We start from the raw sequence: 17,175 nt of genomic DNA, 5'->3' as shown, positions 1-17,175 counted from the left end.
TATATTAAAAAGAAGAAAAAATTATTTGTTAATACATAAAAAATATATATGGGAAGACATATAATATCATATATTTTCAAATACATAAAAATATGTATAAGGTGCCATCTTTTATTATAATCTCTTCAAAATTTAAACTTTACAGAAAAAAACAGCGTAATATTTTTTTTATTTATCACATTTTTATCTCATATGCATAGAGCATGATTATTTATACATGCTTAAATTTATTTATTTATCTTATAAAATAAAATACATAAGAGATATACATGTTATATCTATGTAACATATGTTTGTATAAATCTGTATTTTAGTAATATATAACATATAATATATTTAATAATACATCCAAAATTTTAATAAAATAAACATGATTTAAATATGAAAAATAAAATAATATTTCCAAAAATATTTTTTATAACAAAAATTATTTTAAAATATTAAAATTGTATTACTCATTTTTTTTTTTCATTTTCAAAAAGGGATTACAGGAATTTGTTTGTTCCACATCATATAGGAGGAAAAAAAGGACAGTGAACATAGCCAAAATAATTTAAAAAAATATCTGATATTTTTTCTTTTATATTTGTTATTAAAAATATGCTTAATAAAAAAAAATTAAAATAATAAAAATTATATTTTAAAAACCTGAACGATTAAAAAGGAATAATACAAAACAATAATTATCATAAAATAATTCCTTTAAATCATGATTTTTTTTTAATTCCATATATAAAAAAAAATTTGATCAAAATATTTTATATTACTCCGATCTACAATATATTACAATTTTTTCAAAAACAAATTATATAGAGAAAAATATGCATATTAAAACAAACAATAGGGATATAATTGTCATATATTCCCCTATATATACATAAATCTGCATATTTATGTTTATCTGTTTTGGTTTCTCATTACAATAGCGTACATTATGACTTCATAATGAACGAAGATAAAACATATTTTATTTGTTCTCATTTTTTTTTCTTCTTCTATGTTTAATAAAAAGACAAGAAGAGGGGAAAAAATGCATATATGAATAAAAGAAAATGCAAAACCAATTAAATGGAATGGATGCCACAAAAACGAAACAAAGTAGTAGCACAGGCATTTATAAAGAATTAAGTAAAGACGAGATAAATCACGTTCATTTTAAAACAAAACTTGATGATAATTACAAAAATGGTAATCAAGATAATAACAGTGACCAATTGAAACATAACACCTTTAACAGTTTAAAATATCAAGAACAAAATGGGATTAATTTCCATGAGTTGCCTTTTAATGATTCTACAAACAACAATGGATTTTATTCTATAAATAATGATCATAATAAAGAAGTAACAAAAAATAAAATAGTGACGCAAGGGAGCGAAGATTATATTAATGAAAATATAAACTCGTCCTGTAGCACAATGCCGTTATTGAATAGTAATATTAATTATAAAAGTTCTAATCTTTTTGAGAATAATAACATTTTCGATAAAAAAAATGAACAAAATATGAAAAATGATATATATATAAAGGACAATTATGTAAATATAAATGAAGTGAATAATATAAGAACATCACCCAGCAGTAATAATGAAAGTAATGCAAAATTCAATGCATTTTTTAATATAAATAAAAATAATTTAATTGGTGATAATATAAATACATTGGATAACATTCAATTTATTAATTATATAAATAATAATGAATACCCAACTAATATGACTAATCATATTGATACTTCAAATAATCATATAATAAAACAAAATAGAAATGATTTTTTACCATATAATAAATCTTCTATATCTGAAATGTATTCTACATATCCTTACCTCGATTATATGAAGCGTAATTCATATGCTGATGCAAATATTAGCAACATACGAAATGAATTTGCCTTCAACAATGTTAAAAATAGTAATTCCAGCACCAAACCTATTGAAGGGAGTCCTACTTTTATTTATAATAATAATTATTATGTAAACAATAACCCTCAGAATCCGTTGTACATAAATAGAGAAATTTTATCACGTCAACCATCTAACCTCTTTGATTATAATAATTATACTAATGATAATAATTATAAAATAAATAATCCCAATTATTTAGGGAATGATAACTATATTGATAAAACCTCAAATGCTTTAAAAAATGAGGCGATAAATAGAAACATGGAATTACCTCAACTCATAAGTCCAGCTAATAGTTTTAATTATCCTGTGAATAATAGCATGGAACAACAAATTAATACATATCCAAAAATTAGCCAAAATAATATTATTTATGACAGTGAAAAACACAATTTACAGAATAACTTTAATTTTGCATCGTACAATGGCCAAACAAATACTAGTAAGACCAAAGATAATATCTCAAATTCTAATAATTTCTCAAATTATAGAAACGAAGTAAATGATAACAGCAATATGCCAATCCTTGACAACATGGGCATGGATAATAAATTCCGAAATTCAACTAATAATGATGATTTAAAAATAAATAATACAAAAACTGACACACCGATTTTTAATCCTAAATATTATCAAGATACAAATTCATTGAATATATTTAATGGAGAAAAAAATACACAAATAAATAACCCGCAACTTGTTAATCATAGTAATGAGTTAAACAATCCTACTTATACAAATATAGTATATAATAATTATAATAAATATGACCATAATTTTAATTATGGTATGGTAAATTCACCAGACAAATTTAAAATGAAAAAAACAGAAAATGTTACTTATTGGGATGATAATAAATCCATTTCCAATAACAATTCTTCTGATATTTTTCAACGAAATTATTCTAACATTAATGAATATGAACAAAATAGTTACAAAGAATCTAATATGCACAGTGGTTATACTGATTCGGAAAAAACTATACAAACTTCTCGTTTTGTAAATCTACCTTCAAAAAATGAAATAAATAAAAATAACCAAATTAATAAATTAGAAGAATACAATATTAAAAAAGAGGATGTCAATATAAATGCCCATTATTTTAATAACTGTATAAATTTAGATAATGAACAAAATTTTAATAATTTCACTAATTTTAATAAACAAAACGAAAATAAAAATAATGATGTAACTCATTCATATGAACTTAGTCTACTCAAAGAGGACCATGATGATGTGTATAATAAGAATGATGAATATTTCGAAGATATGGAACAACAAAGAAAAAATATATACAATTTTTATTTACAATCATTTTTAAACAGTATAAATAATGTACGTGATACTGGAAAGACTAACCATTTGGATAGCCCAAACAACATACCGAATGATGAACATATAGAATGTAATAATACCTTTGAAAGTGAACGATGTGAAAATAAAGAAATAATAACCCAACAAAACAATGATATAGATAATATGGTATTATTTAATTTAAAACATATGAAAAATAAAAAACTTTTAAAAAATTGCCCAAAAATAAAAGAATATTTTTCCTATGTAGATTATTATATTAAGTCATTACGCTTATTATATACTAAACTATTAAGTAATAGAAACTTAATATTTATATTAGCTAGCGAAATATTATCAAAAAATAATTCAAATGACATAAAAAATATATGTAATTCTTCATATTATAGTGATAAATATTCATATATTAAAGAATTGATATCAATTTTTTTACCAGAACCTCCTATTTTCCCACCTTTACAAATATGGTTATATTTTGGTAAAAAATATGCATCTCAATTACACAAATTGCATCTAACCATTTATATAATATATCAAAAAATTATCTACAATTTTTCTAACATATTACTACAAATAAATAATGATCAAATAAACCATTCAGAAAAAAGAGGATATACCAAAAAACATGTAACCGATTCATTAAATTATTATTGTGTTCGTGAAGATAAAATAAATGAGAAAGAACACTCATGTCAGTATATTAAAAGAGGATCGTTGCTAAATAAACCCGAAAAAAATATAGATCCACAAAATAATAATGATATACTTTTAACTCAAGATTCAGCTATTTTATCAACGGATAGTGGTGATCATAATAAACTTAGAAACAGTTATTGTGCACCACATGAAGAAGGGTATAAAAATAATTATATTATTGAACGCCATTTATTCCAAATAAATCAAAAGTTGGAAAATATAATGAATTCAGTTAATAATATATCGGATTTTATAAAATTTTCAAAGGACATAAATAATGATAAGGAAAGAGAAAAATCCGACAATACAACTAAATCAAAAAATGATAATGCATATAAAACTTGTTATATAAATACTGATTCTGGTTTTCCAATTGCTCAAATTAATTCGGGCCCCAATGATGAAAATGCAGTTGATGTTGGGGATGATGATAATCAAAATAATAATGAAGGAAAACCAAACGAAGAAAAAGAAGGAGAAATAAACGACGAAAAAGAAGGCGAAAAAAATGACGAAAAAGAAGGAGAAATAAACGACGAAAAAAATGAGTCTAACGAAAATAATAAGCTTGATATAAATGAGAATAATACATGGGAAAACGAACAAATAGTTACATATGATAATTTAGAAAAAAATAATATTAACACTAAAGATGAAAAAAGTGATACTCTTGATGATAATATTAGTTCCTTTGAAAAATTGGATGCTATGAATGATTCAATGTTAGAAGACGATTCTCAAAAAATTGTGGATGCAATAAAATATGAATTGAAAGAAGTATATAATAAAATAAAAAATTTAAATGTATATGGCAATTATATGACATTAGCTAGTAATACTTTTATTTCGGATAATGAATTTGGAGAGCCCAATACACAATTTGCTCATTTTGATGGCATGGCCAAATATGATGATAATCATGTTGATATATCTAGTAGACAAAATTCCGATATATTTAAATTATTTCCAAATACAATCTTTAGCGAAAATAATAAAAAATATATCGAAGAAAATAAACAAATATTAAATGGAATGAATAATAATACAATTTTTACAAATGAAAATATAAATACGAGCATACTATGCGATTTAAATTATGCAGATAGTATTTTTAAAAACTTTTTATTTTTATCAAAAAATATATACAATAGTTTATCGAAATATGGAAATTATTCACTCAAAGGAAAGATAATGGGCCAAAATAATTTGGCACAACTTCGAAACTTCGATCCAACAAATAAACATACCGAATTAAATAATTTAGAGCAAATGTATAATTATCAGTTAATACCAATAAAAGAAGTTTGTGAAGGAAAATCATTTTCTGATCAAGATCATATAAATATTTCTAAATATAAGGGCCCAAATAATATTGAATCAGAACAAATTGACACATTGGCACCAATGCCTAATATACATCCGAATGAAGAGAATGATATAAATTTAAATATATTCAATAATAAAAATAATTTATTTTTTTATGAAGAAAATAATGCTTATAATATTACTGAACCAAAAAATATATATGCAAATATGGATGAAAAGTTTGATGCTAATAAAGAGGGCAACAATTATTATATAAGCTCCAATTTAAATACCCTCAATGAAACATTTTCCGAAAACAACATGCTTTCACAAAATGAGAAGAACCAAGATAATACTATGATAAATACCGACACAAAATTTTTACCATATAATAATTTAGAACAACATCAGCAAATATATCCTACAAAAGTTGAAAATGAAAAAGAAGTGTGCGTTTTAAACCTAAGAAAATCGACTCCAAATTGTTATGAAAATAATAGCAGTAAAAATGGAAATATAAATAGAAACTTCATTATTTATAGAGATCAAAAAAATGATTCACAACAAATAGATAGCAAAGAAAATTATTATTTTCCATCCAATAATGTAAATATAAATCACACTAAATTAATGCAACAAAACTATTTTACAAATACCATTTTCAATAACAATTGTGATGAAAATGGCCATGATAATTATCAGTATGAAAAAAATAATGGAAAAGATGATAAATCTAATGATAACCTTTCTTATACAACTAACCATCAAATTAGTAAAAGCAATACTGAAGGCAATATAAAAAACATTAATCAAAATATTATGAGTATACCCCATGAAGTGAGAAATGTAAGTAAAATAAATGATGATGCTATATATAAAAAATCGAACTACGATAGTAACCAAAATAATTACCTTAAAGCAATAAATAATTCTGATCAATATATTAATAATATTTCACAAAATGAAGGAAATCCATATTTTGAATCTTTTATAGATAATAATAACTCATATAATATATTAAATAAAAGAAATAGTAATTCGTTTATATATAATGATATAAATGGAGAAAATGAAAAAAATGAAAATAATATTTATTATACTAACAATTTAAATACACACCCTATGCCTAATAATAATTCTATTCAATATGATATCAACTATTATTCAAATAAAAAATCTGATAAACAAACTAATCAACATAATGAACATATAAAATACATTTCAAATAATATTATTAACAATCACCAATTTAATCATAACATTAACGACCAAATAAATAATATTTCCTTAGACAACTTGCAAATGCATATTGACAATTATAATAATAAATTTTTACAAAATACAAATATAAATAATAATAGTCCTGAAAATTTAATACCAAATAAATATATTTATCTCAATTCTAAAAAATATAATATTGCAGAATCTAATACAAATTGCGACAATAGAATGGGTAATACTCAAATGTTTGATATGAACAAATCAGATAATAATACAAACTATTATAACAACAATAGTAGTAATTATTTTAATGGTTTAACAAATTATAATGATGTAAAAAATAACGAAATGCAATCAGCAGATCAGATGAAAAATGCAAAATATACTGATACAAAAAATGAAATTCAACTTCCCAATCCTCATTATACAAACTCATTTATTAACTTAAATGAAAATAATAATTTCTCAATCAGTAATAACACAAATAGTTGTATAAATACTAACAAGGATGAACTGTTAGAAAATCAAAACTACATATCAACACACAGCAGTGACAGTGAATATCGAAACCAAATGATATACACAATGGAAAAAGAGCTGAATAAAAATAAATATATAGAAAATTATTCAGAAAATGTTTTAAAAAGCAAAGAAGAAAATATGCCTTTAGAAAGTCTTCAAGTAGGAATAGACAAGCTTAACAAATGTAGTAGCAACATTGATCAATTTGAACATGATGCCACAAATAGTCTTGTCAAAACACAAGATATGGATACAAATCAAATGAATGATATAAATAAAAAAAAACTAAAAAAAATGCTTGAAATAACAAATCAATTAATTGGAAAAAAATATAGAGGTATTTCTTATGACCCAACAAGAAATGGATGGTCAACATTTGTATATAAAGATGGAGTTAGATATAAAAAATTTTTTTCTTCATTAAAATATGGAAATCTATTAGCAAAAAAAAAATGTATAGAATGGAGGGTCAAAAATTTAAGTCCAGATTCTCATGCATATATTTTTTCTGTTAAAGCAAAAGATGAATTTAATTCGATATTAAATGATAATATTGATGAAAATTTTAATTATGTATATGATGAAAAAAATACTAATAATAATACTCACGAAACACCTGACCAAAATAACAACAGAGATATATTTTATGTTAATGCTTTTTTAAATTTATTCAATAAAGAAAATAAACAAACTGATATTTCAAATCAAAATGATATAATAAATAAAAAAGATACCATCGAAACTTCCAATAAACGAAAAAAGGGAATAAAAAATAAAAATAATATAGTCACTTTAAATGATAATGGTAATTCAAATGAAGAAAATGCTCATAATATTTATTGCCAAACCTATGAAGAAGGAAAAAACATACCTAATAATGATACAAGCTTCGATAATCAGATTGGGAATGAAACATTAAAGGATATAGAAATGCAAACTCAAGACCCTCATGAAATGTATATAACTAAAAAAAACAATTGTGAAGATTATCAAGTAAAAAATCGTTTTTTAAATACATCTGAAGAATCATTATCGAAAAATAGGAAAGATGATAGTGATAGTAATTCTTTTTATGCTAACGATATTCATATTTCTCAAAATGAAAAAAATGAGGATGACCTATCAAAAGCTGTAAACACTGAAATAAGCTATAAAAACTGCTATCCAAATAATTACAAAATAAATACATCACAAATTGAAGAAGCAGAAACAATACAAAATATCGATTTCAACAATGAATATTATATAAGTAGTAACAAAAAAAATGATCATTCTTATGATGCCTTAAATTCTACTTACAACTATGCTAGTGACAATTATACACATTTGGAAGTTAATGACGAGAATAGTGTGGCACTTAAACAGATAGATAATAAAAAAAAAAGAAAAAGAGATGTTATAAAATGTGATGAAATTATATCAAATGACGGAAAGGCAAGTTTTGAAGGAATGAAATCACATTGTGGAGACTCAGAAGATAAAACCAACGATTCGATTAATATGGGTGCAAATGGATCACCAATTTTATACAATTTTTTGGAAGAAAAAAATAATGCACCAAAAAATAACGAAGAAGAAATAATGAATAACCTATTTGGAATTGTAAAAAATGATGTAAACTTACATAAAGAACAAATGTATAAAGATGAAATAAATGCACAATATGAAAATGTTGCTAGCAATTATAGTGATCATGATAAGGATGCGAAAAAAGCGGATGGAAAAAAAGTATGGGAACATAGAAAATGGAAAAATATGGATCAATATGTAGAAGAAAAAAATGGAAAAGAACTGCATGAAGAGAGATGTGCTAATTCTCCAAATGAAAATACTCAAAACAATATTGAAGGATACAAAAAAGAAACAATAAACAAAAAAAGAAAAATGTTTATAGAAAATATAGATATTGATGACAAAAGTTATTATGTATATAAAGAGACATTACTTAACTACATGAATAAATGTAACTATACAAATGAAGAAGAGAAAAAAATATTTATAATGTTTTTAAAATTTAATAAAGAATGGGTTTTATTAGAATTAGATGGGTTAGAAGATATATATCATGATTATTTTAGAAAAAAAATCGAAGCTTTTTATAAAGCATATTTAATAAAATTGAAGGTAAGTAAAACCCAGACTAAGGAAAGTACAGATGATGAAATCGAACAAACACAAAATAAAACATGTAAAAAAACAAAAAATAATATACCTAACAAAATAGCAAATAAACGAAAAGAACAAATTAGAGATCTTCAGTTAATTTTTGAAAAAAAAATAAATACTTCATGGATGTGTATGATATTCCCTATACATTTTTTATACATATTTAGCTATAAAATATTTTGTATACTTAAATATACTACCAAAAAAAGTAAGAAGAAAACGAAAAAGGAAAACTCGGATGATGATAATTATAGAAAAAATAATTATGAAGATGATGAAAATAATTATATAAACTTCAATAATGATAAATATGAAGAAAAAGATAAACAACTGACAAGCAAATTTAAAGGAGTAAATTTTATAAAATATAAAAAGGCATGGTGTTTTACATATATAGATGTAGATGATAAAAAAAAAAAAAAATTATTTCAAATAGACGATTATGGGTTTAAAGAATCGAAAGCATTATCTATTTTATTTCGAAAAAGTTTTGTATATCATTTAACAAAAATGCACACATTTTTAAACAGTTTGATATTTAATAAAAATATTAATATGAATATTTGCAATGAATTTGATGATAAATATGACAATAAAACCATTAATAAAGAGCTTAGTTCCAATTCTATTATTTATAATGGAACTGTAAATGATTATATTGAGCACTATAAAAGGTATGAAGAATTTTTAGTATGTTATGGAAAAATTATTTATTTTAATGAAATGAAAAATATATATTTAAATTCAGAAGACAAACAAAATGTATTAAATTATATACCAATAGAAATACATAACAAAATAACTAATGATATCGAACCTATAAATTTATTAACAGGAACAAGAAACTATTTTTCAAAAAAATCAAAACTTTTTACATTACCAAAAGGTATTGTTTATTTATCAGGATATTTTTTATGGGTTGTATTATTTTTAAATCAAAACAACAAAGAAGTTATTATATCTTTTTCAGTTCGAAAATATGGTTTTGAAAGAGCTAGAACAAAATGTATAGAATGTTATTATATTTTATTAAATAAATATGCCTTTAGACCTATAAATATTTCAGGTGTTATCGATCTAATTTTAGAAAATGATTTAGAATCAAAAAGTTATAATCTTCTAGATTATTCTAATGAAAATATTATATCATTAGAACATTTATTTTATTTTTTCTCTCCTTCATCTTATGTACTTAAAAATAATACCTTATATAAAAAAATTAATAACAACACACCTCTTGCTTCCTATTATGATTCAATATTTCCTGGTGAGTATGAGCAAATCAGTTCATTGGATATTTTTCAAAATTTTGATACATCCCATAAAATCGATGAAGCAAATGAATCTACGAATGCTACGTCCATAGGTCTAGGCCAAGGAAATTCTTCACATCCTTCAAACACATGGAATAGTAATATTGAAACGAATACCAATTTTAATGACAAAGAAAATGGTGTTAGCATTCCGATTGAACATGCCCAAAAAAACAAAATAGAAAATAAAAATGAAATAATTTATAATACTTTGAATACAGATATTTTTAAAAATAATTATCATACACCTATTGATCAAATATTTTTTTCTAATAATACTGTTGATGCTGAAAAAAAAAATATACCATTATATTTCACAGACGATGAAAGCAAAAAAAGTAAGCATTTAAACACAGATTTACAAAACAAAAATAACATGACTAACCAATATAATGCCAATAACAATTCTTATCTTTTGAATACTTATTGTGATATAAATTTCGATAGTAGAAGTAAATACCCTAATTCAGTAGAAAGAGAAATTATGGGAAATTCCTTTAATGATTTTTGCATGCCAAACAATATAGACCATAAAATTGAATTAGATGATAAACTGAATAATGAAAAAACAGATGATGCAATCACTATCCCATTAACAACATCAAACATATTTGATAATGGTACTACTCCTGAATATATAGATAAAAATTATTACTCTAGTAAAGATGAAAATGAAAATATGACGGAATTAGGAAATGAAGGAAAAAATATACCTTATCTTTATTATGAACACGAAAATATAGAAAATAATAATCATAATAATACATTTATTCATCCAAATATTTCCAAACAATCGATGAACAAAGATATATACAGTTTTTTATGTGACAATAATTTACAAGATTGTTATTTAAAAAAACATTATGATGAACTATTTAATAATAAAGAAGTAAATAATTATGTGTTTAAAAAAGTAAGTAAGAAAGAAGAACATCTTGGAATTTTTATTCTACTAAATTCTCAATGGCTATCTGATTCTTTTTTTGATAATATTAATCAAATTGAAACAAAATATGCTGATATTTATTCCTTTGAAAATTATTTAAATACTCGTGAAGAAGTTCTTAATTGGAAACATCAAAAAACATTTATTAAAGATTGCTCGGATATTTCAAAAAAATTGCCTAAAATTGTTGGGGTACATTATGATTCCCATGCAAATGCTTGGGTTGTCAGTTGTACTATAAATAAAAAAAGACGTGATAAAAAATTTTTAATTAAAACATTTGGGTTCTTACAAGCTAGAAAATTGGCAATAGAGCACAGGAAAAAACTGCTTCAATCTTCAAAAAAGAACATACCAAATGAGAGCAAACAAAATACTAAATAAATTTCTACTCCTATATTTATTTCCTCTTTTTTCAAATAATTTATATTAACCTTTTAATTTTTTTATTTTCATTTTTTTTTTGTCCTTTTGTTTTCGTTTATTTTGTCTTTTATTTTTTTTTAACAAAATTTATGATTCTCTTAAAATTTTATAAACTCAAAAATAAGACTCATTCAATATGTAACATAAAAAATATGAAATCAGTTAAAAAAATTTAAATTATACATTACCATGTTAATAAGAAATATATAATCATAGTATAGCTGTCACACTTTTGTAAAACTTTTATTTCAATTTATTTTTTAATTTTGTCTAAAAAATAGGATTGAAAGTATTTTATCGAGTTACTACCACATTTCTTCAATTCTTTGATTTTTTTATAACTATAAATTTATTAAAATCTATTTTTAATTAGTTTTCAAGTAGCTATGTAAAAATATATAGCAGCCCATAAACGGATGCATATACATATAGTTACAAATACAAATATGGAAATAAATAAGGTCACTAGCAATATGATCTATCTAATTACACATATACTTGAAGCATATTCTAATCGCTAACAAAATAAAACATTTAATTATATTCACACATAGATCATATATCACCAAAATAAAATCCATATATTTTCTTTTTTTCAAAAAAAAAAAAAAATCGAATTAAAAAAATGAATTAAAAAATATTCCATCCATAAAACTAATAAATCGGTCGAATATCAAACAAAATGAAAAGTTACATTATGGGGAATTATATTAAATTTTTTTTATCTCAACAAATTTTAAATACAGTCATGGCTATATAAAAATATACAAACAATTTACATACTGTGCTTTAAAAAAAAAAAAGGAGGCAATCCCCCCAAAATATAAGTTTTATCTAACAAAAACTCGTTTATTAAATTAGATCAAATGGAGGGTCCTCCAGATAAAATATTTGGGTCTGCTTTGTCTGAATATAAATTGAAATTTGTAATAAACTCTTGAGCTAAGGTTTTCAAACTAGCATTGTAATCTTCTTTATTATCCCATCCAATATGAGGATCTAATACTTCATCTGGAATTCCTTCTAAATGTTCAGGTATACTAAAATTAAAAATTGGAGTTTGCTTATATTTAATATTGTTTAGTTTATCATCATGTATATAATCAACTAACATACGAGTATATTTTAATGGAATTCTTTTTCCCTTTTCGGTTCCATAAGCACCATATATCCATCCTGTATTTAATAACCAAACATTTGGCTTATGCTTTTCATACTTATCTGCTAACATTCTTGCATATACCATCGGGTGTAAAGCTAAAAATGGGGCAGCATAACAAGAAGAGAAAGTAGCTGTTGGTTTTAATATATTATCTTCGGTTCCTGCCATTTTACTTGTATATCCACTAACAAAATGATACATCATTTGATAAACATTTAATTTTGATAAAGGTGGTATAACACCAAAAGCATCGCATGTCAAAAGAATTATATTTTTGGGATGACTATTAATATATGCAGGTATTTTAGCATTTTCAATATAAGATAATGGATAAGCACATCTAGTATTTTCAGTAATTGAACAATTATTATAATCTACATCTCTAGTTATAGGATCCATAATAACATTTTCTAATATTGCTCCAAATTTAATAGCTTGATATATTTCAGGTTCGTGGTTTTTAGATAATCCTTTACATTTAGCATAACAACCACCTTCTACATTAAATATTCCATTATCTGTCCATACATGCTCATCATCACCAATTAAATATCTATTTGCATCTGCTGATAGTGTTGTTTTACCAGTACCCGATAAACCAAAGAATAATGTAACATCATTTTTTTTACCTACATTACATGATGAATGTAATGGTAATTTATTTTCTTTTGGCATTTTATACATAAATAATGTTAATATACCCTTTTTCATTTCACCCGCATATTGTGTTCCTAATATTACCATATTCATTGCACCAAAATTTATTATCACCGATGTTTTACTAGACATACCTTCTGTTAATCTATTTGATGGAAAATCACCAGCATTATATATAATAAAATCGGGTACAAAGTTTTGAATTTCTTCTGCTGTTTTGGGTGGTATTAACATATTTAACATATATAATGCATGATATGCTCTAGATGTTATAACACGGATTTTTATTCGACAACTTTCATCCCAACCTGCATACGCATCTATTACATATAAATTTGGCTGTAAATTTAAATAATCTATAGCTCTGCCCTTATTTATTTCATAAGATTTCTCTTTTATTGGTATATTGACATTACCCCACCATATATCATTTTCGGAACTACTTTCTTTTACAATCCTTTTATCCGATGGTGATCTGCCTGTCTTTTCACCAGATGTACAACACAATGCTCCTGTACTTGTTATATATGAATTTGTTTCATATTTTAAAGCCATTTCATATAAAAATGATGGAGTTGAGTTATGATGGATACTATTTACATGTAACCCTAAACCATGAACGTCTTTGTTAAATTGAGATTCCTGTTCTTGGCTTAATGTTAAAATATCTTTTAAACTCATTATTGGTCCTGTTGGTTTATTATAAACCAAGTTCCTCCTTATTTCATCGATTACTATCTTTTTTATGTCATTCATTTTTTAGACTTTAATTTGATTAGCTATTTTGAAATAAACTTATTTTCTTCAAAATATATAAATAAATGTTTTATGAAAATTCAATTGAACTATTTCCTAAAAGGGCATTGTGAATATGTGTGTGTTTCTTTTAAGTATAATAAAGAAACAATAATCACAGGACTAGCCAAATTAGTTAAATAAGCAATTCTTTATATTCTTCTGATTTTTGGATGGGTATAAGATAAGTACCAAACTATTTTAACAGCTTTTCTCAATAAGTATTTGAAAAATATGTATAAAAATGTTATTCCTTATGTTCAAAAAATGTAAAACGATTTTTTAGACGCTATCGCCCTATGTACTCCCATAAATAATGTACAAACAATATATACTTATTCTTCAAGAGTTATAAAATAAACAAACATATATATATAAATATATAATAATATATATGGTTCAATTATTTTATAGTTACACAATACAATTAACTATTTCATACAAATAAAAAGCATTCATATATGTTATTATTCCCCCTTCTTCAAAAAGGTGGGTAATATAAACTTATAACACGAGCATACCAAAATATGATTCAAAATAAATATTATTGAAAGTATATATTAGCGAAAGGGCTCAAATAAAATTAGTGTATCATGGTATAAAAATTATGCAAACAATAACCCACCTTTTCACAGTGGACTTAACAACAACAATTAACAAACATCACAATACACATATATATATTTAACATATCCTAAGTATAATTATTTCATTTTTTTTTGGTGTTTTCTTTTTCTTAATTATTATTCTTTATATATACATAAAATACAAGTTTAAAAAAAAATAAAATTTACATATGATAGTATAAAAATAATTCACATATATTTTTATTGCATTTACGCTAGGCTATAATATTTTACTATTATATCCTAGTGTACAAATTTGGTACAAACATAATAAATACAAGGGAAAATTAATAATTTATAAAACACATAAAATATTGGGTTTTATTTATTTTATTTAAAAAGGTTTTTATATTTTGAAATTTAAATTGTAAGGGGTGGAAATTATAAAATAAAAAGTACATATAATTTTTTTTATTGTATGCACATATATAATATATAAATAAAGCCATATACAAATTATTTAATGAATACTCCTATTCATAGGCTTTTACTGAAATGTTAATACAATTATAAAACTTGTGGTTATTGTTTTATTGAACTATTTATAAGGAGATTTAACATATTTTTGCATTCTACATTTTGTTTAAAATTGTGATGGTAATGTGACTTTATATGCATGCCGTTTTATTTATTTTATTTTCCAGTAGCAACGATAATATAAATATATACCTTTATAGGGTTTCGATATTCATGTAACTATTCATTATATAAGTCATTACATAAATACAATTTTTATAAAAAAATACAAAAAAATAATAAAGAATAATTGAATAACAATTTTTTAAAATTAAGCGTTGTTCTGCCAATATTATCATAAAAATTAATATCTTATATAACAATTTAAAAAATCCAAAAATCGAATTTTTATACATTATTTTTGTACAGAACGAAACAAATCGAAACATTTAAAAAAATATAAATCGAATAAACTATTCCTTTGATTCTCTTTACATTAATCGCGTATAAATAATTGAATATATTGAAAGGAGTTTATATATATATGGAATTTTATTTTATTAAACGAATTTTAGAGGACAAAATATAAATAATAAAAATTCAAACAAGATTAACTACTTATTTAAAATTATACCATTCATCTAATATAAACAAACAATTAAATAAATATAATTCCCAAAAATGTATATAAGAGAGCACGACGAAGACATATCAACCGAACCAGTTGTTTATATTTGTGGAGGTATGCATATATTAAGAAAAAACAGTTTTCAAATTATATATTTTTTTGTCTCATATTTATGTATAATATATGAATGAGAGTTCAGTATAGTTTTTTATGATTATCCATTATATTTATTCACGTTCATTTTTATATTTTTGATCAGAATGCGGAATTGATACAGTAATACCACCTAATGCATCATTGAGGTGTAAAAATTGTGGATCGAAAATATTTTTTAAGAAAAGAAGCCGAAGAGGTAAACCATTTTCTTTTATTATGCATCATACCATTACATAATTATTCGTTTTATGTTATATATATATTACATCCATACTATATCTTTTATAATTTCTTTCCTCCTTATAGTTATGCAATATGAAGCTAGATAATTAGGACAACTTATAACCACACTCTCTTACATTTTTTGTCTGATTTTTTTTTATTTCCAATTTTTATGTTCATTGCAACCATACCAAATATTAAATAACATTTTTTACCACCTTAACAGTTTTTCTTAAATTTTTTTATAAATGTTTTCTTTCAAACTATAAATATTCTCACCTTGTTTTAAAAATAGTTACAAAAAAAACAAACAAATTCAAATATTATATATGAACACCATACCCCTTTATTTATACATATATATGTATACATAAGGGAAACACTTTATTTATTTTTTGCCAAATGATCTTTAAAATATATTTAATAAAACAATTTCCGTTTGATGATATACATACATATATGTATACATATATAAAACACGGATTGAGGACAAAGTTGTTATATTCATATCTATATATACTATACTATAGTTATGACATCGAAAAAAATATATAATAATAAAATAGCAAGTAAATCAAATTAACGTCGGAGTAATATACAAAAAAATAAAATATATTATACAAAAAAATACAAACAAACGAAAAAATGAATATGTGTGCA

At 23.3% G+C, this 17,175-nt stretch overlaps 3 protein-coding genes across 3 annotated transcripts; 2 read left to right on the top strand and 1 right to left on the bottom strand.

The window, feature by feature from the left end:
- Positions 1–1,052: 1,052 nt before the first annotated feature.
- On the top strand, positions 1,053–11,771 carry PCHAS_1360600 (AP2 domain transcription factor, putative; the record flags this gene model as incomplete). The annotated part of the gene is made up of 1 exon (XM_016799441.1): positions 1,053–11,771. The coding sequence occupies one exon, from the start codon at positions 1,053–1,055 to the stop codon at positions 11,769–11,771; it is 10,719 nt and encodes a 3,572-aa protein (XP_016654729.1).
- A 904-nt stretch (positions 11,772–12,675) lies between these two features.
- Positions 12,676–14,388, bottom strand: PCHAS_1360500 (phosphoenolpyruvate carboxykinase, putative; the record flags this gene model as incomplete). The annotated part of the gene is made up of 1 exon (XM_734152.2): positions 12,676–14,388. One exon carries the CDS (start codon positions 14,386–14,388, stop codon positions 12,676–12,678), a length of 1,713 nt encoding a protein of 570 aa, XP_739245.2.
- A 1,802-nt stretch (positions 14,389–16,190) lies between these two features.
- Positions 16,191–16,622, top strand: PCHAS_1360400 (DNA-directed RNA polymerases I, II, and III subunit RPABC4, putative; the record flags this gene model as incomplete). Its single annotated transcript, XM_740359.1, has 3 exons — positions 16,191–16,251; positions 16,397–16,489; positions 16,600–16,622. The coding sequence occupies 3 exons, from the start codon at positions 16,191–16,193 to the stop codon at positions 16,620–16,622; spliced, it is 177 nt and encodes a 58-aa protein (XP_745452.1).
- Between the last annotated feature and the right edge of the window lie 553 nt (positions 16,623–17,175).

This window comes from Plasmodium chabaudi, assembly GCF_900002335.3.
Source record: "Plasmodium chabaudi chabaudi strain AS genome assembly, chromosome: 13".
In the NCBI taxonomy this organism is placed as follows: Eukaryota; Apicomplexa; class Aconoidasida; order Haemosporida; family Plasmodiidae; genus Plasmodium; species Plasmodium chabaudi.
Note: the sequence above shows the minus strand (reverse complement) of the source record. Positions and strands in the feature narration are given on the sequence as shown.